General features: G+C 56.0%; 11 protein-coding genes across 11 annotated transcripts; 6 read left to right on the forward strand and 5 right to left on the reverse strand.

Annotated features, from left to right (window-relative positions):
* Positions 1 to 82: 82 nt before the first annotated feature.
* L969DRAFT_547471 (uncharacterized protein) lies at positions 83 to 977 on the reverse strand. The gene is made up of 4 exons (XM_014711645.1): positions 592 to 977; positions 474 to 536; positions 293 to 415; positions 83 to 234 (listed from the first exon to the last, which is right to left on the reverse strand). Exons 1-4 carry the CDS (start codon positions 752 to 754, stop codon positions 179 to 181), a joined length of 405 nt encoding a protein of 134 aa, XP_014567131.1. The 5' UTR covers positions 755 to 977; the 3' UTR covers positions 83 to 178.
* Positions 810 to 3,676, reverse strand: L969DRAFT_89027 (uncharacterized protein). Its single transcript, XM_014711646.1, has 2 exons — positions 2,335 to 3,676; positions 810 to 2,283 (listed from the first exon to the last, which is right to left on the reverse strand). Exons 1-2 carry the CDS (start codon positions 3,415 to 3,417, stop codon positions 1,252 to 1,254), a joined length of 2,115 nt encoding a protein of 704 aa, XP_014567132.1. The 5' UTR covers positions 3,418 to 3,676; the 3' UTR covers positions 810 to 1,251.
* On the forward strand, positions 3,563 to 6,124 carry L969DRAFT_51129 (uncharacterized protein; the record flags this gene model as incomplete). The annotated part of the gene is given in 10 exon segments (XM_014711647.1): positions 3,563 to 3,676; positions 3,723 to 3,860; positions 3,916 to 4,088; positions 4,136 to 4,232; positions 4,279 to 4,669; positions 4,723 to 5,278; positions 5,294 to 5,401; positions 5,451 to 5,607; positions 5,655 to 5,793; positions 5,841 to 6,124. 10 exon segments carry the CDS (start codon positions 3,563 to 3,565, stop codon positions 6,122 to 6,124), a joined length of 2,157 nt encoding a protein of 718 aa, XP_014567133.1.
* Positions 6,125 to 6,766: 642 nt separating this feature from the next.
* On the reverse strand, positions 6,767 to 8,081 carry L969DRAFT_18592 (uncharacterized protein; the record flags this gene model as incomplete). The annotated part of the gene is made up of 4 exons (XM_014711292.1): positions 6,767 to 7,448; positions 7,498 to 7,766; positions 7,817 to 7,910; positions 7,957 to 8,081. 4 exons carry the CDS (start codon positions 8,079 to 8,081, stop codon positions 6,767 to 6,769), a joined length of 1,170 nt encoding a protein of 389 aa, XP_014566778.1.
* Positions 8,082 to 8,300: 219 nt separating this feature from the next.
* On the forward strand, positions 8,301 to 10,577 carry L969DRAFT_25047 (uncharacterized protein). The gene is made up of 2 exons (XM_014711304.1): positions 8,301 to 10,043; positions 10,102 to 10,577. Exons 1-2 carry the CDS (start codon positions 8,413 to 8,415, stop codon positions 10,367 to 10,369), a joined length of 1,899 nt encoding a protein of 632 aa, XP_014566790.1. The 5' UTR covers positions 8,301 to 8,412; the 3' UTR covers positions 10,370 to 10,577.
* A 65-nt stretch (positions 10,578 to 10,642) lies between these two features.
* On the forward strand, positions 10,643 to 11,733 carry L969DRAFT_89031 (uncharacterized protein). Its single transcript, XM_014711648.1, has 6 exons — positions 10,643 to 10,788; positions 10,838 to 10,987; positions 11,038 to 11,115; positions 11,169 to 11,214; positions 11,264 to 11,591; positions 11,638 to 11,733. Exons 1-5 carry the CDS (start codon positions 10,668 to 10,670, stop codon positions 11,298 to 11,300), a joined length of 432 nt encoding a protein of 143 aa, XP_014567134.1. The 5' UTR covers positions 10,643 to 10,667; the 3' UTR covers positions 11,301 to 11,591; positions 11,638 to 11,733.
* Positions 11,229 to 13,020, reverse strand: L969DRAFT_548154 (uncharacterized protein). The gene is made up of 5 exons (XM_014711649.1): positions 12,391 to 13,020; positions 12,260 to 12,341; positions 12,135 to 12,212; positions 11,638 to 12,083; positions 11,229 to 11,591 (listed from the first exon to the last, which is right to left on the reverse strand). The coding sequence occupies exons 1-5, from the start codon at positions 12,910 to 12,912 to the stop codon at positions 11,373 to 11,375; spliced, it is 1,347 nt and encodes a 448-aa protein (XP_014567135.1). The 5' UTR covers positions 12,913 to 13,020; the 3' UTR covers positions 11,229 to 11,372.
* Positions 13,021 to 13,128: 108 nt separating this feature from the next.
* On the forward strand, positions 13,129 to 14,712 carry L969DRAFT_50996 (uncharacterized protein; the record flags this gene model as incomplete). Its single annotated transcript, XM_014711650.1, has 1 exon — positions 13,129 to 14,712. The coding sequence occupies one exon, from the start codon at positions 13,129 to 13,131 to the stop codon at positions 14,710 to 14,712; it is 1,584 nt and encodes a 527-aa protein (XP_014567136.1).
* Positions 14,713 to 14,776: 64 nt separating this feature from the next.
* L969DRAFT_64385 (uncharacterized protein) lies at positions 14,777 to 16,790 on the forward strand. The gene is made up of 6 exons (XM_014711651.1): positions 14,777 to 14,906; positions 14,958 to 15,005; positions 15,057 to 15,071; positions 15,119 to 15,290; positions 15,348 to 15,682; positions 15,734 to 16,790. The coding sequence occupies exons 1-6, from the start codon at positions 14,829 to 14,831 to the stop codon at positions 16,664 to 16,666; spliced, it is 1,581 nt and encodes a 526-aa protein (XP_014567137.1). The 5' UTR covers positions 14,777 to 14,828; the 3' UTR covers positions 16,667 to 16,790.
* A 43-nt stretch (positions 16,791 to 16,833) lies between these two features.
* Positions 16,834 to 20,141, forward strand: L969DRAFT_89035 (uncharacterized protein). Its single transcript, XM_014711652.1, has 5 exons — positions 16,834 to 17,052; positions 17,112 to 18,130; positions 18,179 to 19,277; positions 19,328 to 19,591; positions 19,642 to 20,141. The coding sequence occupies exons 1-5, from the start codon at positions 16,888 to 16,890 to the stop codon at positions 20,113 to 20,115; spliced, it is 3,021 nt and encodes a 1,006-aa protein (XP_014567138.1). The 5' UTR covers positions 16,834 to 16,887; the 3' UTR covers positions 20,116 to 20,141.
* Positions 20,142 to 20,143: 2 nt separating this feature from the next.
* Positions 20,144 to 20,663, reverse strand: L969DRAFT_50878 (uncharacterized protein; the record flags this gene model as incomplete). Its single annotated transcript, XM_014711653.1, has 5 exons — positions 20,144 to 20,201; positions 20,256 to 20,276; positions 20,330 to 20,442; positions 20,494 to 20,564; positions 20,627 to 20,663. 5 exons carry the CDS (start codon positions 20,661 to 20,663, stop codon positions 20,144 to 20,146), a joined length of 300 nt encoding a protein of 99 aa, XP_014567139.1.
* Positions 20,664 to 20,694: the final 31 nt, after the last annotated feature.

Raw genomic sequence — 20,694 nt, forward strand, 5'->3', positions numbered from 1 at the left:
TCGAAGTGACGAAGGCGCGCGAGCTCAAGCGCTCATGAGATCGGCGCCAAGGTCTATCGGCCTCTGCTGTCACCTTGCTCTCACGACCCGGCGACGCTCAGCGACAAACAGCTCGGGAACACTCGATGCAGAACCAAAGTACAGCTTGCATGCGAGCTCCCTTGACACAGCACACGACTTATGCGTGCTTGGCCTTGACAGCGACGACGGGCGTGCCCTTGCCTTGGCTGAGCCCTGTCAGGCCCGAGCCGCGTCAGCTATGTATCAGTCGCTGACAGAAGAACAGGCTTGCACTTCTCCTGCACCATCTTGTACATCTCGCTCGTGTGAGGGTTGTAGACTCTACCGCCCTTCTTGGCGATAGGTTTGCCGGCGCGCTTGTCGAAGCCCAAGTCTGCCTTGACCTTGTCACCGACTGGCGACAGACAGCATAGATCAGAACGTCTGCGTGCGCTCCCTGGTGGAGCACCTACCTGACTTTATAGCCTCCTTGATGTCAAATCCACGCTCGACGTGCGAGCCATCGGCGGTTTCGACTGTTTGGCAAAGACGTCTCAGTCGTGCCAGTCAGCTCACCAATGAGGCGCTTACATTTGGCATTGACCGCACGCTCTGCAATCTTGTACGCCTCCTCTGCTTGCTTGAACCTCTCAGCAACGACACGCCGTTGCTGAGGTAGAATGGACGAGCCATTGGCAAAGGCAACGATTGCCATCGAGGCCACGCAGAGCAAGACGAAGAATTTAGCAAACATGTTGTCGTATGTTACGATAGACTGCAAAGTCTGAGTCTTCGATGTCTCAACAAGTCGCTAGAGGAAGAATGAGGGTTGATGCATCATGGCAACAAAGGGGTTTCTGCCCCTCTCATGTTACAGGAGTCAAAGCTCGCTAAGCGACGCCGGCAGTTCCAGGATCCGACAGCGATGGGTCGACTCCAAGTTGCGCAACATGTCCACATCACCGGCCGAGCATGCGATCGAGATGACAGCCTTCAGAGCGGTATGGCTCGCAAGGCTCAGCACGCTACAAATGACGCGTCAGTCTGAAGGTTGCGCCTCCAATCGCATACGCACCGAGCTGAGTAGTCCTCGACGGCGCGTGGAAGATCGAAGTTGAGGATGAACTTGACGGTCACATCGGTCATCGTTTTGGCCAGGGCATCATACACCACGAGGCAGCGCTTTGCACCGAATCCTGATCGATAGCGCGACAAGACAGCCTGCCGGGCCGTCGAGCCCATATCGCCGCGCTACACGCTCGTCAGAGCAGTACATGTGCTGAGACGAAGACGAACCAGAGCGAGCGCATCGATTCCGACAGATTGCAGCTTGTACGAGATCGAGTCAACGGCGTCAATGCTTGAGCAATAGATGAGCGCTTCATCAAAGTCCGGATCGTCACACAGATCAAGCAGGGCGTCCAATTTGATGGCTCTCAACTCGTTGGCTTCCGTTCGTGCTGGATTCGGTGCGATGTACAGAAAGTACTGCTTGGTCGTTCGGACATTGGGCGTGCTCTGAGCTCCATCGCGGCGAACCAGGACTCGGACAGGTTCGCGGAGGCGAAGGCAAGAAGCAAAGCTGAGCACATCTTGCGGCACAGTGCAGGACAAGACAGCTGTCTGACGCTCTCCAGAAGTCATTTCGCTTCCATTTGCGGGAAGCCATCGCGCGAAAGCGAGAACGGATTCGGCCATTCCTCGAGCGATGATCTGGTCGGTCTCATCGACGACAAACATGCGCACATTGGCGAGTGAGACGGTCTTGAGTCCGAAGATCTCTGTAAGACGGGCAGGCGTGCCGATCACAATGTGAGGCGTGAGAAGCTGCAGTCCCTGGTGCTCATCAGGCTGCCCCACGAGCGCAGCTGTCTCGACACCAAGAGATCCACCGAGGATAGAGGCGAGGCGAGCAGCTTGCGTAGCTTGATCAACAGTCGCAGTGACGACCACAACAAGTACGCCTGCGCGTCGATTCGTCATCGTCTGCTGAGGCCAGACTGATCCGTGAGCCTCGCTGATGATGTTGGCGACGATCTGAATAGCAGGAACGATGTAGATTTGGATGCGTTCCTGCATGGGTGGCGACTGGGCGACGATGTCTTGACTTTCGAGTAAGCAAGGAATTGCGCGCGCGAGCACTTTTGAAGGCGGACGAAGACCATACTTGGTGATCGAACGCAGCAGGTCGAGCGAGATGCCCAACTGCTCCCATTTGCCAGTCTGTGCAGATCCGTTGTTGGCGGAAGGAGCGTCTTGGTTGCGTGGTATGGGAAAGCTCATCTGCGAGCGCGATCAGAGGGATCCTCAAATTCATAGATATTGCGAGCTCACTTCCGGTACTTGTCCGCCGAGCGTCAAGGCAGCGAATGCTGCATCACCAGCCTGCTCGGCGCCGATGTCGAAGCCGACTGAGCTGGGCGTAGTACTCGAGGCAAACATGCTCGGCAGGGCACTCGTCACGCTAGGGACTGGCATCTCGAGATGCTCAGGTCCGGGGGCAAAGGCAGTAGCAGGATCGTTCAGTCCAGATGCGAGCAGCACATTGGTTGCAAGATCCTGGGCTTCAGCACGCGTAGTGTCACGCACAGGCGTCTGAGCAGATAGGCAGCCGGAGAGAAAAGAAATGTCTCCCTCGAGCTTGGCGATCGTCTTCTGGCATTGTTCGAGACCGTAGCTTTGCATGATTGCGTCCTCTTCAAGCTGTCTGACGCGCTGCAGCAAAAGTGAGACTGTCTCTGCCAGATGTGGCCCGGGCTGATGTCTGTTTTGTGGATGGGATGACAGTGTGGGTGACTGAGTGCTGCAGAAGCTGGTCGCGGAGGAGGTATAGCTCATGCTGCTTGCAGACAAGGCGCTCATGGAAGACACTGGCGAGAGCGATGCGCTTGTTGCGGGTGAAATTTGACCTGGCTTGCGGATCGCGACGGCTTTGCTTGGTCGGCTTGTGGGCAGTGTAGGACTGACGAGCGGCTCTTTGGTCGCCCAGCGACTAGCTGCAGTCCCGGGCTGATCGGCCAGTGAGCGTGTAGGGCGCTGATTTGTCTGCGTGACCGGATAGTCTGCAATCGTGCTGGGATTTGAGGATACGACTGCATCCTTTGCGCTTGTGGCGAGAGCGGTGGTCGTGTCTGTGCTCGAGCTCGAGGGAGTGCTGCTAGCTTCGACACTCTTCTCGCTCGACTTGTCATCTAGGCTTATACTCGAAGCCACAGGCATACATGGCGAGGCAGAGCGTGAGCTGCTTGGCTCGAGAGGCTGGCTCTGCTCCTCGGCCGATTGAAACGAACCACCTGAGAATGTGCCGATGGAGCTCATCGTGGGCAGCACACTGAGGAGGGCACCGTGCGCTGCGTCGGAACTGGCTGACTGTCGATCTTTGGGGACGTCGTCTAGGACACGCAAAGGGGGAAACATCGTGAAACGATGAGGGACTTTTGCTGGTTTCGCAGTTTCGCTGCACCGCGACCGGCTTGCCCCTTCAATATCTCAATCGATTGCAGGCCACCGCCTCCTTCAGGTCTGCAGCGCGTCCGCCTACCGTTGCTTAGATGCTGCATCCATGTCCGAGCCAGCGACAACGTCGGGCCAGGCCGAACCTGCCCCTTTGCTTGACGAGCCGCGTCCAATCAGGCAGCTCTCAGAATCTGTCGTCAATCGCATAGCAGCGGGAGAGGTAACACCTTGTCCGTCCCAGTGCCGCTTCTGCTCAGTTGGGGCAGGTGGTACAACGCCCCGCCAATGCAGTGAAGGAGCTTCTCGAGAACGCACTCGACGCAGGCGCGACGACTGTCCGAGTTGAAGTCAAGGATGGCGGTCTCAAGCGCATCGTTATCGTCGATGACGGTCTGGGCATACGCGTGCGTCCATCATGCGCACGCTGTTCATGCCTTACATCTGCGAAATGATGAGCAGCATGAGGACCTGCCGCTGCTGTGTCAGCGATTCGCGACATCAAAGATCTCAACGTTTGATGATCTGTCTAGTCTGAGCTCGTACGGCTTTAGAGGCGAGGCTCTGGCTTCCATATCCCACGTCGCGCATCTCACCGTCGTCACGAAGACGCGCCACGATCTCGCTGGTTGGAAGTCAGTGGCTCGATATAATTACCAAAGTTTGCTCAGTGTTGCAGCAGAGCCAAGTATGCTGACGGGATCCTCGTGCCACATTCAAGCTCGGACACGTCGTCAGAGCCAAAGCGAGCTGCAGCAGTCAACGGAACCCAATTCATCGTTAGTCGGCTGAGCGAGCATGGCATAGACGCTGACAAAGGGACAGATTGAGGATCTTTTCTACAACATACCCACCCGTCTGAGAGCGCTTAAATCAGCCAGTGACGAGTACGCTCGTATTCTAGACGTCTTGGGTAAATATGCGATTCAAAATGCATCAGTCTCGATCAGCTGTCGCAAGGTCGGCGCACGAGAATGGGATCTCAATACCGGCCTGCCCGCGTCTGTGTCGATTCTGTCAGATGCAACGTCATCGCAGACTCAACAAGACCTCTCCCAACAATCAGACGTGATTGGCGGCATATACGGTCAAGCGATCAAGAAAGAACTCGTCGAGGTTTCGCTCCAAGAAGACACGTTGGCTCTATCCGCGCACGGATGGTTTTCAGGACTCAACTTTAGCGCAAAGAAGGCAGTTTACGTCATCTTCGTCAATAGTGAGTTGCGCTCCAACAACCATTGGTTCGTCCTGACCTTGCGAGGTCCCCAGATCGCTTGGTTGAGTCGAGGAGCATTCGCAAGTCGCTCGAAATCTTCTACGCGCCTCTACTGCCGAAAGGCGGCTTTCCCTTTGTCTACATATCCCTCATGCTCGATCCAGCGACGATCGACGTCAATGTTCATCCTACGAAATCCGAGGTCGGCTTCATGAACGAAGATGACATATCAGATGCGCTATGTACAGCGCTCGAAGCGAAGCTCGAAGAATCCAGGCAATCACGTGGCTTCAAGGTCATCTCTGCGCCTCGAAATAGCGCGAATACAGACCCGACGCAGCAAGATGCTCGTCTGCTCTCGCGAAACGTCCCACAGCACCAGATTCGCACCGATCATCAAGCACGAACGCTCACTAGTATGCTCGTCACGGATGGACAGGCGCTCGAAAGATCGCAGCTGCCGACTCAAGCACCCATTGAAGCCAGAAAGGGCAAAATCACCGAGTCGGCTTGCAATTTGACGTCTATCCAAGAGCTGCGCGCGGAAGTTGGCGACTCTAAACACGCAGGCAAGATTAATGTCAAAAATATAGGCGAGGAGCTCATGCAGTGAGCAGGCGCCAGTGCGATCTTTGCCGATCATACCTTCGTGGGCGTGGTCGACTCGGATCGCGGACTCTCGCTCATTCAGCACGCCACTAAACTCTACATCGCGCGACATGATGAATGCTTGTGCGTCCGAACACTGATTGGCCACACGTAGGCTGACATACGTACACAGGGAGGAGCTCTTCTATCAGTTGGGCTTGCGTCAATTTGGCCAAATGGGGCGCATGCTGCTCGATCCGCCACCCAAGCTATCTGAACTCATACAGATCGCTGTCGATCACGAGCCGCAAGTAACAAACGCCCATCTGTCACCAGACGAGATTAAGGAAGTGCGCTCACATCAGTATCATATCTATTGATGCTAAACAGGCTATAGCGCGCCACTCGTCGCTGGCTGGAGCGCAGAGACATGGTCGCTGAGTATTTCGCGATCGACCTGGACGAGCTCGATCGAGTCGTCTCCGTGCCCTTGATTCTCCCTGGCTATACGCCACCGCTCGAGAATTTGCCGCGATGTCTGTCCCGCCATGCTCAAACTTGAAATTACTGAAACGCTCAGCAGTCTTCCTGCATGGTGCAGTGCAGATCGAGTGGACGTCGGAGCGAGGCTGCTTCGCAAGTATGCTACGCTCGATCGCTCGGATGTCACTTCCTCTGCCGCCAGAGCTCGAGACGATGCCGACGGGCGTCTCATTACCGCCCGAGACCGCGTACAGATGGCAGATCGAACACGTCCTCTTCCCAGCACTCAAGGCATATCTCGTTGCGCCAGTGTCGCTGCGGGATCAGGGCATAATTCACGTCGCATCGCTTTCCAATCTCTACAAAGTCTTTGAGCGTTGTTGAAGCTGCCTGTATACCTTGTCGATGACATTACAACTGCATCCAGTCAGCGATAGACTCCGTAGTTTTGTTAGTGAACTCACTCGATGACCCGGAAGGAGTGCGAAGATGGCAGTCAATATCGTGACGCCGCTTGCGATGAGAAATGTGACCCATAGCTGCAGCGATGATCAGCCGTGCCGTGCCGTGCCGAAATGTATACACATACTGCCCGTCCGAACAAAAGGCTCACGACGTATCTCTCTCGCATCTTGATAGTACGGAAAGGTGTCTGCAGTCGTATGAGCTCCGTTTGGCGCATTGTGAGCTAGCTCACCGTCTCGGATCGTCCAGCAAAGATGAGTAATGGATCGAGATCGTACGCATGACTGAGTAACAGTGTCAATGCGCAGCTGAAGGGCAGGGCGACCCAGATTCGCTTGCTCCTTGGCTGGCTATCGAGAAAGATGAAAGACAATGACAGCGAAAGAGCTATCCAGAGAGCGAGAAGGCCAAAAAGCAGGCGAACCAAGGCTGAGAGTGGCGTCAGATTGCCAAACGCTTTGCTACGCAAGAAGCGTGGAAAGCTTTCCTGCTCGAGCTGTGCGTACGCGAACGTCTGCAGGCCGGGCTTTGTCAGCACAGGCAGTCGGCGCAACGGTTTCCTCATGCCTTTTGCTTGTGGAACAAGTCGGGAAGACGGCCACCCGCGTCCGAGTCGCCATCGTCCGGGTCAACCGATGGCAGAGCGGCGACTTTGAGATACTCGGGTAGATAGATCTCACGCTCCGCGCCTCGCAAGAGGTAGCGGGCGTAGATGCGTTCGGCTGACACGATGATATCTTCACGAGTGAGAGCGGCATTGCGATAGATTTTTGGCTGAACCGGCGTCTTTGATTTGCAAATCGATCCGGACCGCATAAGACGTGACGAAGCCGTACTGAATGCACTGAAGCGGGATGCGGCCCGACTCGGACTGCGCTGAAGGCGCTCAGAGTGGTTGTGGATAGGCTCATTGGTTGCGTTGGCTTCGTCGGGATAGAGCGCTCGCAGCGTCTGTGACATGACGGAAGAGCGGCTTGCCTGGCGACCCATCGTTGTAGCTGATTGCGATGTAAGCTGTGATGGTTGACGCGCTAGTGTTACGTCTCGAGCAGTTTGGTCGTCGCTCTCGACACGAATGGCAGGCGTCGAGCCTGCATATCCTTCTCGCAATGCCTCGACGTAAAGGCCTGATGCCGGTTGAGGTGCATGACCTATGCCTAGACCTGCCAGCGCTTGTTCCTTGGTGTGTGCGTCCTTCTCGGGATTGCCCTGATAAAGCGGTCCAAGCAGGGATTCGTAGCAACTGGCCTGTATCAGGCATTGTCCGCTGAGAGTCACAGTTAAAGACATACCTGCCATTCTGTTGAGCGTAGCGCAGGTAAGCTGGCCAGTCTCGTTGCAGCGCTTGTCTTATCCTACTGGACTGATCGGGCGAAAGCTCGGCGAGACGGGGTGAGGTTGGCGCAGGGTCCTGAGCGCTTGAGTCACGGTGCTGCGTCTCGCTTGTCATACGAGGCGAGGTGACAGTCTGACGGGCCAAGTCCTTGAGATATGTACGGAAGAGCGACTCGTGCTGTTGCACGTCGAGCCAGAAATCAAGCACATCGACATTGTTCTCCCTCTGTCCTGATTGTCAGCCCTGTCGAGGCCGAGATACAGGGTCATGCTGACTTGGAGATAGATGTAGAAGCAGTACAGGTCAACTGGCGCCTTGGTCTGTCTCGACAGGACCTCCCTGAGCGTTGGCAGACGAGTGCGTCGCATGCTGCTCGTCATCAGCGTCAGGTAGCGATTCTGTGCATATCCCGCACCTTTCGTCTGTGTGATCTGCCGCGTCTGGGTCTTGAGAGACGGCCGTTTTGCCGCTGGACGATGTCAAGATCCGTAGGGAACCGAGCAACGTCGAATCCGGTGATAGATCTCTGAGACCCCTCATCGTGCGACAGGCATTCGTCGACAAGTTTCAGCTGGGCGCCAAAGCGGTGTTGCAGGACAGCCTGTGTCTCCCGCTTAAGCACGAGTCGTGATCGCTTCGCTTCAGTCGCTATCAGTCACCGTCAGGCACGAGGCACAGGTCGCAGGCTGGGCGTGCACGACGACGCGACAAACGCGATCGAACTCGTTTTCCGTTGTTTTTGACATCTCGAAGCGCGCTATCCGGTCACCTCACGCCCCGGTCGACAAAGGCAGTGACACGCCGATCGACTGCTCAGGGCGGCAGAGCATCTGCAGATCACTCGTGCAGCGACGCACGACCAGCTTGCAAGATGGCCTCGCTCGACAAATCGCTGCCAGCGACTCCGGCTTGGCAAGATCAACGCTCGGGCCCTCCCGTGTCACGCCGTGCTGCCGTACCACATTCAAGGAGGATATCGCTCTCTCAGATTGGCTATCGCACTTCTTCACCGACTTCGACCGGGCCTGTGTCCGCCGGTGCATGCCAATCACGTCCCTCGCTGGACGCAGCCTTGCATTCGCCTGCCTCATTGAGCGCTCAGTCGCAGAAGCATCATGCTCGCCGGTTCTCTGCCTATCAGGATGGTCAAGCACGTCACAGTCTGGAGACGAGCACGCCGGCATCCAACCGCCGAGCGTCGATGTACTATTCGATCGATACACCGCCCGACAGCGGCTACCTTAAGCAGCCCATCGCACCGCATACAACAGCAGAGTCACCTCTCGTGGCGCGCAGTCGACAGTCATCCATCAATGCCACAAGGAGCAGGCAGTCTAGTGCCAACACAATGAGAGATTTGCGCCGGCCCGCGCCTACACGCTATCACACAGCCCAGACCGAAGCCGACGATGACTCGCCGTTTGACTTGGAGCTGAGCCAGCCTTCGCCCAACAGCACTCCTGCTCACTCTCCGGTACTTGAGCTCGGCGCGTTCGAACATCTTTCGCCGACGCCTACCTTATCCATTGACACAAGACACCGCACGCGCTCGCCCTCGCCCTCGCCACTCTCGTCGTCTACCTGCTCACCCGTACCCTCGCTCATTGCTTCGCCAGCATCCGTCTCAGGTCACAGTGTCCGCAAAGTCGGTCTAGCTGCAGGGCCCAAGACGATCATGGAGAGCCACAAGGATTTACTTGATCAGATTGCCGCGAGAGAGCGGCGTGTACTTGACCTCAAGCAGGAACTCCAAAGGGAGCAAGATGAGCTCCGGTCGCTCAAGATCAATTGGGAGATGACCGTAGCAAGGGAACTTGTCACCATGCGGACATCTAGCTCCGGCAATCCTGGAACAGCAGCGCCCGCGCCTGCACCTTCGCCTCGTCTAGCCAGCGGTCTCTTCACTGCTGCGCCTCTCGCTCTGCCTACACCACGAGTCGGCTCTACCACGCGGCCTAGACAGGAGGACGATCCTGGCAAATCGCACGGGGTCGAATCGGCGCGCAATTGGATAGCAAAGTCGATCGGACATATCGGTGCCGCACTCGAGACGCTCGCCACGCCAGACGAAGAGATCGAACAACCCAATCTGAATCGCTCACTTTCTGAAGGAGACACCCGACGTGAGAGCTACTCGTCCATTACGTCAACGAACTCGTCGTGTGCTTCGCTGGGTACAAGCGACAGTCACGCCACCAACTTGACAGACCCAGACCTCGCATCGCCTGTCAAGCATGATCCAGCTATCGAGTCGACGCCAACATCGCCTGTCATGACGCGCCGGCGAAGTATCGCTCTGTCGGACGAAGCACTCGCAACGCCCACCAGCGCCACGCATCCGTCCTTCACGTCAGTCCAAGGGGAAACATCCAGCAGCATAGAAATGAGAAGGGCGGAGAAGCATGCGCGCCGCCGTTCGACGTTTGATATGCTAGGCGCGGCAGCCTCACACTGGAGCGCCGGTCTGAGCAAGAAACTTAATGAGGTGTCGCACAGCGAAACGTACGTCTTCGTTATCACATACTTATTCGCGCAGCCTGGACTGAGAAAACTTATGCAGGTTCAAGGCATCAAAGAGAGCGACGGTCTCGCTGATGAACGATCTCGAGAAAACCTTGGCGGATGCGATTGGTGAAACGGACGGTTCCTCTCGCGTAAATGTTGACGAGACAAGCCGACATGAGAAGCAGCACCGGCCGCTCGATCTGCTCACAGAAGAGGAAGAGGAGGAAGAGGAGGGCAAATCAGCCACCGCGACAGATCGGCCTGAGCTCTTGAGCCAGATCAGCGAGCTCAGCGACGACAGCGACCATCAGTGGGGCTGGTAGATGTGCATTGACTTGCATCGTGAGACGCTATGCATGCCCTACATGTCTTGACCCGTGTACCGGATTGAAGCTGTCGTGAGACTGGTAAGGAGAATTGCCATCGTTCGAGTATCAATACAACTCGTCAGGCCACTCCAGCTAGTCGCACTGTGTCGTTCTAGACACGCTGATAGAGTCTTCAAGCTGTAGGACTGGCCATTGACCCAGCACGAGGGCTACAAAAAGGTGTCAGAAATGAGTGAAGACGAACGATTCTGGGCGCGTCCCAGCGCAGCACAGGATCCTCCAGCCAGGCGGCATGCCGCTCACTGCTCCGACAGCTCAGCTGCATGACTGGAGAGGCGCTACCATCGATGACCTTCAGCTCTCGCCGGCATTCTGTCTCAAGCCGGACGAGCCGGTGCAAGATGCCCTACAATGTACCCACGACATCTGCTCATGTATGTCACCTGCTGATCAAGGCAGCAGCTGCTATGATGCGCGACTTCAACATCCTGCCTGTCATCACGCCGAGCCGCTCGTTGCTCGGCTTTCTGGATGTCGCCGCCTTGCGTGATACGTCGAATGGACTCGTCAAGGACCACATGTCTCGCTTCCAGCGCACACGCGATTACACTCGTCCGTCTGCGGAAGCCAACATTGCGTTACAAGCTGAATCTTACTTGCAGTCATTACGCCCTCGACCGAGCTCGAAGAACTGGAGGCATTCTTCGTAGTACACGCGTTTGCCATCGTCACAGATATCGGTGAGCCTCGTGACGCCCGCGCTACATCAAGACGCTCAGCATCATCCCTGCAGAGCGCAAATTCGTGCTCGGCGTAGTCACGCGAGAAGACCTGAAGCAGTCAGTCGGCAGCCTTGACGAGTGGGTCTTGCTGACGATGCAGAGCTAGATTTGGCGAGCGGTGGCTAGGCAAGCCGACTGCTTGATCCGGACGCAGGATATGCTTGTTGTAACATCGCTGCAGGAGCCTACAACAACATGGGCGGCCGGTTCGGGGTCTACTGCGAGAGCTGATGGATCCGGACAATGCCATCGTCACCCCCGCTGAGAATGCGTCCGTGAGGCAGAGCGACGCAGACATGAATGACATCCGTATGCCCTGTGGATTCGTTGACCAGCTGACCCGTCCGGACGTCCCAGGTTTTCAGACTCGCCGAGGTTGATCCTGTTGTGAGGTAGGGCGTGCCAGCGTGATGTGCTACGGTTGATATTGCAGGCTGCCGCAGCAGTCAGCATGACCCAGGTTGATCGCAGTTTGCACACCTTGTGATCGCCTCGCCACCGTAAAGCACCGGTCGAAGCTTCCCAGACGCGCAGGTACCCATCACTGCCGGCAGAGTACCACAGACCTCCTGCGCCTCCCGAGCCATAACCGTCTAGGTATCCGACGCACTCTATGCTGTACCCTTTGAGTTCTTCGGTCTCCATCGCAGCATCCGCTGGGGCAGTACTGGCCGGCGGCGCCTTCGCAGACTCTGCTTCTTGCAGTGTGGCAATCAGAGTCCCTGAAGTCAGGTTGACAATCTTGAGACCACCATCGACGCCGCCGACGAGGGCCAATGTGCCGGCAGAATTCAAGCAGAGCGCAGAAATGCCGCCCTCCAGGAGGAACCGCACGTCTACACCCGTGAGCTTGAGGACCGGTGTCGGTACTGATGGGTTCCACAAGCATAGTGCCGATTCACCGTCACCCGTGAGCAGCCGTCTCCCTGCAATCCTGGGTATCAGAGCAGCCTGACAGGAGGTTGCCAATCGCTTGCCGTCTGGAGCCCATGAGCCACAAGTGACCGGGGCGATGTGAGATGAGAGTACAAAGGGCGATACGTCTTTGTTCGATACTGCCGCAGACATCAGCAGACGACTCGCTGTTGCCTTGCGAACCCACTTGGCCAGCACCATACTGAGCCATCGTTGCTGCCCGCCGCTAAGAACTTTGAGAGCTTGGGCTCGGGGTTCCATGCAATCCACTGCTCTGCTGGTGAGCGCAGGCAAGGCAGAAGCTCTGTTCTGGCTGACCATGATCTCATCTGGACCTTCTAGACGCTTGTAGGGTGACCACGTAGGCGGCGATTCTGCTGCAGCAGCAGACGTAGCTTTGTAAACTCTGACTATTCCGTCCATGCCGGCTGTGGCGAGCAACTCGCCGTCTGTGCTCCAGCTTGCAGCGATGATACTATCATCGTGCTTGTCAAGAACGGTAACAAGTTCGCTGTTGTCTGTCCTGAAGACAAACCCAATGTCGTCTGAGCCACCAGAGACGGCCAATTCGAGCGTAGGATGTCGTGCAAGCGCAAACACTGAAGCCTCTGCACCGTGACCGCCAAAGTGGAGCACCGCGGTGTCCTCAGGCAGTTCTTGAGGAGGCTCGTCTGTCTGTTGCCCGTCTTCCGGCAGTTCATCTGCTTCGTCATCTTCGTCCGCGTCCATTGCATCTCGATCGAGCTCGTACTCGTCGAGGACCTCGTAGGTCTGCCCGTCGTCTCCCTGGATGAACTGGGGCTCAAACCTGTCGCCATCCTGGGGCTCTTCGCTCTGCATGAGGTGCACTTTGCGGTGTTGCCGGCTCTCACAGATTCTCGCGAAGATCGAGCGCTCCGCTCGACTGCTCCACTTTGTCGTCGATCAAGCCGATCGTCCACACTGTTCGGCGAATGACTCACTTTTGCTCATCATCGTCCTTCCACCCGTCCCTCGTCCGGCACCCAAATCGATCGGACCTCCGGAACTCTCTATGCTATCGCGAGGGGCATCTTGATGGCAGAGTATGCAGATGACAAACCTGGTCCGGCGGACTCCTTCGATCGCAGTGACGAGCGCAGGCAATCCGAAGAATGGCTCGGCCTGTTGGACGAGCACGATGTCAAGAATCCGCTGGAAACTCACAGTGACCCGTCGCACATCAAAGGCTTACTGCCGAGGGGAACAGATGCGAGAACGATTGCATGGAGCGAAGCTGTCATTATTGCGCGCAGCACGCGCACGATAGCCATCACACAGCTGCTCGAGTGGAGCTTGTACAGCATCAATCTGTTCATGTTGGGTCACTTGGGGACGAAATACTTGGCTGCAGCCACGCTCAGCAACACAACCTTCAATTTCTTGGCAATGTCCATCATGATCGGCTTCTGTGGTGCCCTAGATTCACTGTGCACTCATTCCTGGTCTGCAAAGCCAAAGGAAACGAGTCTGCACGCTCAACGGATGGCTTTCCTTCTGCTCTGCATGGCAGTCGTCCAATGTACCTTCTTGTCTGTGGCTGCCGAACACATTTTCCGACTGCTGCGACAAGGCGAGGAGACCTCGCGTCTTGCAGCCCGATACCTACGCGTGCAATGCTTCGGCCTCATCCCGCTCGTGGGCTTTGAGACCCTGCGACGCTATCTGCAGAGCATGAATGTCATGAAAGCACCTGCGACTGTGATTGCGTGCGTTGTGCCCTTCAACATCGGACTTGCCGCCCTTCTGGTCTTTGGACCCGCCTCCGTCAATCTGGGCTTCCTCGGCGGACCCGTTGCTTTCTTAATCAGCAGCACCTTGCTTTTCGCTCTACTGGCTACATACACATACTTATACGTGCCTCGCGATGGCCATGCAGGCTTCACGACCAAGGCGTTCACCAACCTGGGTCAGATCATCAGGCTTGGTCTCTTTTCGACAGCTCAGCTCATTTCGGAGTGGTATGCTTGGGAATGTCTGATCCTCATGTCAGCTCTTATAGGCGACACTAGCTATCTGGCAGCCATGAGCGTTTGTCTCAATACCGCTTCATTGCTGTATCAGTCGGCAATGGCGGTCAACATCTCCGCTGCCGTTCGTGTCGGCAATCTGCTAGGCTGCAACAGACCAGATCTTGCGAGGCTCTCAGCACGGACAAGCATTGCACTGTCTGCTTGTATTGGCCTCATCAGTGCCGTCATACTGGCAGCGAACAAGAGTTGGTGGGGCAAGGTCTTTGATGACGATCCTGTCGTCGTCGCCATCGTCGCCGAAGCATTGCCTGTCGTTGCCGTCTTTGTCACGCTGGACTGCTTGACTGGTGTCACGAATGGAATTCTCAGGGGAGCAGCATTGCCTCATCTAGGCGCCTACCTCAATATGACTTGCTTGCTAGGCGGTGCAGTCCCGCTCGCCGCGCTGCTGTGCTTCAAAGCCGACCTAAAAGTGACGGGACTATGTGCAGGCATGGCGATCGCATTGACGCTAAGCAGCTCCGGCGGAATTTTCATCGTGAGCAGAATACGATGGGAGGAGAGAGTCAATGTTGTTGCCAAGCAAGAATCAGCGGCTCTGTATCAGCTCTTAGATGTAGAAGACGTCACTGCAATGCATGTCGCTTGAGCAGGTCAGCCGACCAATCAAACGCGTCAATTTGAGTAGACCTCACGGCGCGCACTGCCGCGATTGCCGAGACGAGCCAGTCAGTCTTGTGATCGACATCAACAGAGCAGAGCAAGATGACCTGTGCAGCCGCCTATGTTCCTGATCTCGTACAAGGCTCCAAGAAGGTCTTCAGCCGAGCCGAGGTTGCAAAGGTAAGCACGGTGCCTGACAACATCGTTATACTGTACTGACACGAGCCATAGCACGCCAAGGAGGACGACCTTTGGATCATCGTCGACACTGCGGTCTATGTACGCTTTCCTAGCTATGATGATGACAATTGGGCTGACGTCCTTTGGCAGGATCTGAGCGACTTTGTAAGCACTACCCCGGATTGCGCTGTGTTGTGCTGACTTTTGCATAGATCGACATGCACCCCGGTGGTGCATCGATCCTGCTCGACCCGAAGATCGCCGGCAAAGATGCAACGCAGGTCTTCTTCGGCCTCCATCGCGGCGAGGTGGCATCGAAGTACGCCAGAATGATCATCGGCACGATTGAGAACGAGAAGCCCCAGGTAATCCTACCGACACCAGGTAAGCGCCTCGACTGTCCATACTTGACGGCGCTCACCGGACGTCAATGTTGTGTAGGAACAATCTCTACAGTGCCACACGCAGAGCCTATGTGGCTCGTCAAAGGCATGCAATCCGCCTACTTCAACGATTCCCACCGTGCACTGCAAAAGGCCATGCGCAATTTCTTCGATAACGAAGTCAGGGAAGAAGCCACAGAGCACGAGATCAGCAACGAACGACCCACCGTTGAGCTCATCAAGAAGATGGGCGCGAACCGTATCAATCACATGCGCATGGGACCAGGCAAGCACTTGCACGGCCTCACGCTCCCTGGCGGCGTCAAAGGGGAAGAGTTTGACTACTTTCACGAAATGATCATCACGCAAGAAGTCGCACGGGTTGTTGGACGCGTCAGTGGTCCTTGCTTCTGCTGGCTTTGCATGCTAATATGTGATTCATAGGGCTACGGTGATGGCCTCCAGGGTGGATGCGTCATCGGACTCCCGCCTCTCAATTTTGGCAGCAAGGAACTGCAAAAGCGCATCGTTCCCGCGGTTCTGGCAGGCGACAAGTTCATCGCGCTCGCAGTCAGTGAGCCCGAAGCAGGTTCTGACGTGTCTGGCCTGCGGACGACTGCCACCAAGTCCGAAGATGGTCGCTTCTGGATCGTCTCTGGCCAAAAGAAGTGGATCACCGGCGGCAATTTTGCAGACTACTTCACCACTGCAGTGCGGACAGGCAAAAACGAATTGTCGATGCTCCTGATCGAAAGAGACTTTGGGGGTGTCGAGACCAAGATCATCAAGACTGCTTATTCATCCGCGGCCGGTACTGCCTACATCACCTTCGACAACGTCAAAGTGCCCGTCGAAAATACTCTCGGCAAAGCGGGCGATGGCCTGAAGATCGTCCTGTCTAACTTCAATCATGAGCGCTGGGTGATGTGTTGCTCTGCCATTCGCGCCGCAAGAGCCGTTGTGGACGAGACATTCCGCTGGGCCTGCCTTCGACAGGTCTTTGGCAAGCCATTGATTGGCCAACCTGTCATCCGAGCCAAATTTGCCTCAATGTTCTCGCAAATCGAAGCCGGCCAATCTTGGCTCGAGAACATCACCTTCCAGATGTGCAAGCTCAACTATTTCCAGCAAGCCGACTTGCTGGCCGGTCAAATTGCTTTGCTTAAGCGCTATCTGACGCGTATCGCCGCCGAATGCGCAGATCAGTGTGTCCAGATTGCTGGCGGGCGCGGCATCACCAAAGGCGGCATGCTTGGCTCAGTAGAAGCCTACATGCGTACATACAAATTCGACGCCGTTCTTGGTGGCTCCGAAGAGATCCTGGGCGACCTCGGCGTGCGTCAGGCGATGCGCAAAATGACTCCTCATTCCCTCTAGATTTCGTACCTCATCCTCACGGCCACTCGGGTATCATCATAGCTGTCTCTCATCATAGACATTGCATGTAGACTCATTGCATCCCGGTCCACTCGCTATACACCCGAAGCGAGACTTTGTGCGGTGCTGTCTTTCGACGTCGCGCGCACGCTGACGACACGCGGTCGAGCGCCTCGCCTGCGTTGAATTGACGGAGAGAGGAGACGCTAGACTGCCAAGACATGGTAGAGCCACCGCCTAGACAGGCACAAGAAGCGCTCGTCGATCCAGTGAGATCAGACGATGCGCCCAAGGACGACAAGAAGGACAAAAAATCGATCGACAATGGGCCGACGAACGGGTTTGCGCCCGATGGCAGGGCCAAGGATGCCAAGGCAGAAGAGCTCGTGCGTTTCCTGACATCGTGACTCACAAGTCGTGCAGCTCCTGACGTGTGGCCGGACAGAGCGAGGAGGACGCTCAGCTCAAATCAGAATTGACGATGCTCGTCGAGCGACTGCAAGAGGATGACGCTCAGCTGCATCGGCCGGCACTCGAATCAATGCGAACTCTCATCAAGACGTCGACATCCTCCATGACGAGCGTACCCAAGCCACTCAAATATCTGCGACCACTCTATCCTGATCTGCAATCACTCTACAGCCAATGGTCTGGACAATCCCTACAAGGCACTCCTGCAGAGCCTTCGCAGACTCTGGCCGGCCAGGCTATCCAAGGCATTAGCTCCTTCGTCAGCGATGCAGCAGCAGGCGCAGTCAACTTCACATTTGGCACCAATTCCCAGCCGGCGCCATCGACATCCTCTGCACCACCACACAAGCCAAAAGCGGCTGGCTCAGACGTCGCACTGCTAGCTGACCTACTGTCAGTGCTGGCGATGACCTATTCTGACAACGGCAAACGCGAGACCTTGCTATATCGACTACGAGGCGGATCCCAAGAAGATCCTGGCTCGTGGGGTAACGAGTACGTTCGGCATCTGGCAGCGGAGATTGGCGAAGAGTACGAAGTCCGGAGGAGGGCCTCTTTAGCTACTCTTGATGCCCCGACGGATACTGCCGCGCCGACAGCGAGTGGCGCGGTGATGGAGTCACAAGCCAAAGATGCGATCGAACCTACGCAGCCACCAACAACGACGGACACAAAAGAGCTCGAAGATTTAGCGCTCAAGCTGGTGCCCTTTTTCCTATCGCACAACGGCGAAGCAGATGCTGTTGACTTGCTGCTTGAAATCGAATCAATCGAGCAAATAGTGCCCTTTGTCGACGAAAACACATACGCACGCGTTTGCCTCTACATGGTCTCCTGCGTCAATTTACTCGTACCACCCGACGATCGCCAATTCCTTCGCAGCGCTCGCGACATCTATCGAAAGCAAGGGCGATGGACAGAAGCTTTGACGCTCGCCATCAGACTGAACGATCGAGACGCCATCCGAGCAGACTTTAACGGCCCAGAAAGCGCGTAAGTAGATCATCGTCAGAAACGCACGGAAGCTCATGTCTCTGATAGCAACATGAAACGACAAATGGCATACATCCTCGCTCGGCAACAGATCAATCTAGAAACTGACGATCAAGATCTAATCGATATCCTGAACAATGCAAAGCTGACAGAGCATTTCAAACTTTTCGGTAAAGAGCTCAGTGTCAGCGAGCCGAAGAGCCTCGAAGACATCTACAAATCGCACCTTGAAAACACTAGACCAGGCACGATTGCAGCAGTCGACTCTGCAAAGCAAAATCTTGCAGGCACATTCGTCAACGCCTTTGTCAACGCAGGATTCGGCAATGACAAATTGATGGCAGCAGCAGAAGAAGGGCAATCGTGGATCTACAAGAACAAGGACCACGGCATGCTCTCAGCCGCTGCTTCGCTCGGCATGAGCCTGCTTTGGGATCCGGACATGGGTCTCAGTCAGATCGACAAGTACACCTATTCGTCGGAAGAGTATATCAAAGCAGGCGCGCTCCTCGCCAACGGCCTGATACACTCTGGCATTCGGACCGAGATGGACGCAGCGCTCGCTCTACTGTCTGAACATATCGAAAGTAGCAGTCCGACCCTACGCATCATGGCTACGATGGGCATCGGTATTGCCTATGCCGGATCTCAGCGCGAGGATATCCTAGAGCTTCTCTTGCCTGCCATCGCCGACACGTCGCTGTCAATGGAGATCGCGTCCGTCACCGCGCTTGCTCTCGGCTTCGTGTTCGTGGGCACTTGCAACGGAGACATCACGGGCACAATCCTGCAGACAATGATGGAACGCGAAGATAAGGAGCTTTCGGACAAATGGGCTCGCTTCATGGGTCTCGGCCTGGCGCTTCTCAACCTTGGCCGTCAAGATGATGCAGATGCAACGTTGGAGACGTTGAAAGCCATCGAAGTGCCACTAGGCAAGCAGGCGCAAGTACTCGTCGACATGTGCGCATTTGCCGGCACAGGCAATGTCCTCAAGATCCAGGACATGCTCACAGCTTGCACCCCCCATGTCGAGGAAGACTCGGACAGTGCGATCCATCAGGGCTTTGCCGTTCTCGCCATCGCTCTCATTGCGACAGGCGAGGATGTGGGAGCTGAAATGTGTCTACGGCAATTCTCCCATCTTGTGTGTGACTTGTCTATCGAATGGATGCAGCTGACCAAATCACATTTCAGATGCACTATGGCGATGCCGCGATACGACGAGCTGTGCCCCTGGCCCTCGGACTGATCAGCGCGTCGAATCCGAGCCTGTCGATTATGGACACACTCTCAAAGTATTCCCACGACAACGACCAGGAAGTCGCATTGAATGCGATCTTTGCAATGGGTCTCATCGGCGCAGGCACCAATCAAGCACGGCTCGCTCAGCTCTTGCGCCAGCTTGCGAGCTACTATGCCAAAGATCCGGAGGCGCTGTTCATGGTCCGAGTGTCCCAAGTGAGTCGCGATCCCCACTGCATCCGCGCTAGCTGATATAGACATCGTAGGGCCTGGTACACATGGGCAAGGGCACTATCGGGCTGGCACCCTTCCACACTGATCGGTCTCTGATGTCGCCTGCAGCAATGGCCGGCTTGCTGTCGACTCTGCTCGCTTTCACAGACGTGAAAGGATTCATCCTAGACAAGTCGCACTGGCTTCTGTTCCTGCTTGCGCCGGCGATGTACCCTCGTTTCCTGATCACTTTTGATGAAAAGGGCGAGGTCTTGCCGGTCAGTGTCCGTGTCGGTCAGGCGGTCGATACTGTCGGGCAGCCGGGCAAGCCGAAATCCATCACTGGTTTCCAGACCCATACGACGCCTGTTCGACTCGCAAATACAGAGCGAGCAGAGATGGCGACAGAAGAGTGGTTCCCGTACACTCACGTACTCGAGGGCTTCGTCATTCTCAAGAAGAACGAAGGCTACGATCAAGAAGACAACGCTGCGACAGCGAGCACGGCTAAGATGGAGCTGTCCTGAAATGCAAATGATGTCCAAGATGGCTCGTCTATTTCTTGAGCTGCTTCTTAGCCGCTTCTTCCCGTTCCATGTTCTCGACGTAGCTCCTGTAGATTTGAGCGAGGTCAGCGAGGCCGCAGGATGAGGTGGGCCTGACAGACTTGATGTAATTGCTCTCGTCACTGCGGTGGCTGGGGTCAGCCTGACGTGTCATCGTAAAGTGTCATTGACGGACCTGCTGTCTGCGGTGATGATAGGCTTTGGCTTGCCCGCTGCATCTTTCGCAGGACCGCCTCTCATGGACAGGTAGACTCCTAAGCCGGTGACGCCAAACGTTGCCAGCGCGAGCTATCGGGACGGACTCAGTACTGAGCACGGATGCCAAGCATGTACACATACATGCTCGTTGAGGACCTTGCGGCCTGCGATGACGTACGACATTGCGGTCTGACGGTCGGCCTGCGGATGCGCTGGGAACCGTTTTTCGCGCGAAGTTCGAGCTCGAGCGCTCGAGGCTCGAGGAGCTGTTGACCTTGTCCGGCTTGGCTGTCCGAGCACACTCGGACCATCCTCCCAATTCCTATCTCACGATGCAAAGGC

This window comes from Mixia osmundae (assembly GCF_000708205.1).
Source record: "Mixia osmundae IAM 14324 unplaced genomic scaffold scaffold_7, whole genome shotgun sequence".
NCBI classification, from domain to species: domain Eukaryota; kingdom Fungi; phylum Basidiomycota; class Mixiomycetes; order Mixiales; family Mixiaceae; genus Mixia; species Mixia osmundae.

Excerpts from the sequence above, each read along its gene's own strand:
- L969DRAFT_547471 (XM_014711645.1), bottom strand. The coding sequence starts at position 754 with ATGTTTGCTAAATTCTTCGTCTTGCTCTGCGTGGCCTCGATGGCAATC. Across the intron at positions 537-591 it reads GCGTGCGGTCAATGCCAAAT|TCGAAACCGCCGATGGCTCG; the intron begins GTAAGCGCCTCA and ends TTTGCCAAACAG. Across the intron at positions 235-292 it reads CAAGATGGTGCAGGAGAAGT|GGCTCAGCCAAGGCAAGGGC; the intron begins GCAAGCCTGTTC and ends CGGGCCTGACAG.
- L969DRAFT_89027 (XM_014711646.1), bottom strand. The coding sequence starts at position 3,417 with ATGTTTCCCCCTTTGCGTGTCCTAGACGACGTCCCCAAAGATCGACAG. Across the intron at positions 2,284-2,334 it reads TCGGCGGACAAGTACCGGAA|ATGAGCTTTCCCATACCACG; the intron begins GTGAGCTCGCAA and ends TCGCGCTCGCAG.
- L969DRAFT_25047 (XM_014711304.1), top strand. The coding sequence starts at position 8,413 with ATGGCCTCGCTCGACAAATCGCTGCCAGCGACTCCGGCTTGGCAAGAT. Across the intron at positions 10,044-10,101 it reads GAGGTGTCGCACAGCGAAAC|GTTCAAGGCATCAAAGAGAG; the intron begins GTACGTCTTCGT and ends AAACTTATGCAG.
- L969DRAFT_89031 (XM_014711648.1), top strand. The coding sequence starts at position 10,668 with ATGCCGCTCACTGCTCCGACAGCTCAGCTGCATGACTGGAGAGGCGCT. Across the intron at positions 10,789-10,837 it reads GGTGCAAGATGCCCTACAAT|CTGCTATGATGCGCGACTTC; the intron begins GTACCCACGACA and ends TCAAGGCAGCAG. Across the intron at positions 11,116-11,168 it reads TGCCATCGTCACAGATATCG|AGCGCAAATTCGTGCTCGGC; the intron begins GTGAGCCTCGTG and ends TCATCCCTGCAG.
- L969DRAFT_548154 (XM_014711649.1), bottom strand. The coding sequence starts at position 12,912 with ATGCAGAGCGAAGAGCCCCAGGATGGCGACAGGTTTGAGCCCCAGTTC. Across the intron at positions 12,084-12,134 it reads TGGCTCATGGGCTCCAGACG|GGAGACGGCTGCTCACGGGT; the intron begins GCAAGCGATTGG and ends CCAGGATTGCAG. Across the intron at positions 11,592-11,637 it reads GGTGGCGAGGCGATCACAAG|CCTGCAATATCAACCGTAGC; the intron begins GTGTGCAAACTG and ends CTGCTGCGGCAG.
- L969DRAFT_64385 (XM_014711651.1), top strand. The coding sequence starts at position 14,829 with ATGACCTGTGCAGCCGCCTATGTTCCTGATCTCGTACAAGGCTCCAAG. Across the intron at positions 15,291-15,347 it reads GGTAATCCTACCGACACCAG|GAACAATCTCTACAGTGCCA; the intron begins GTAAGCGCCTCG and ends AATGTTGTGTAG. Across the intron at positions 15,683-15,733 it reads TCGCACGGGTTGTTGGACGC|GGCTACGGTGATGGCCTCCA; the intron begins GTCAGTGGTCCT and ends TGTGATTCATAG.
- L969DRAFT_89035 (XM_014711652.1), top strand. The coding sequence starts at position 16,888 with ATGGTAGAGCCACCGCCTAGACAGGCACAAGAAGCGCTCGTCGATCCA. Across the intron at positions 17,053-17,111 it reads ATGCCAAGGCAGAAGAGCTC|AGCGAGGAGGACGCTCAGCT; the intron begins GTGCGTTTCCTG and ends GTGGCCGGACAG. Across the intron at positions 19,278-19,327 it reads TACGGCAATTCTCCCATCTT|ATGCACTATGGCGATGCCGC; the intron begins GTGTGTGACTTG and ends ATCACATTTCAG.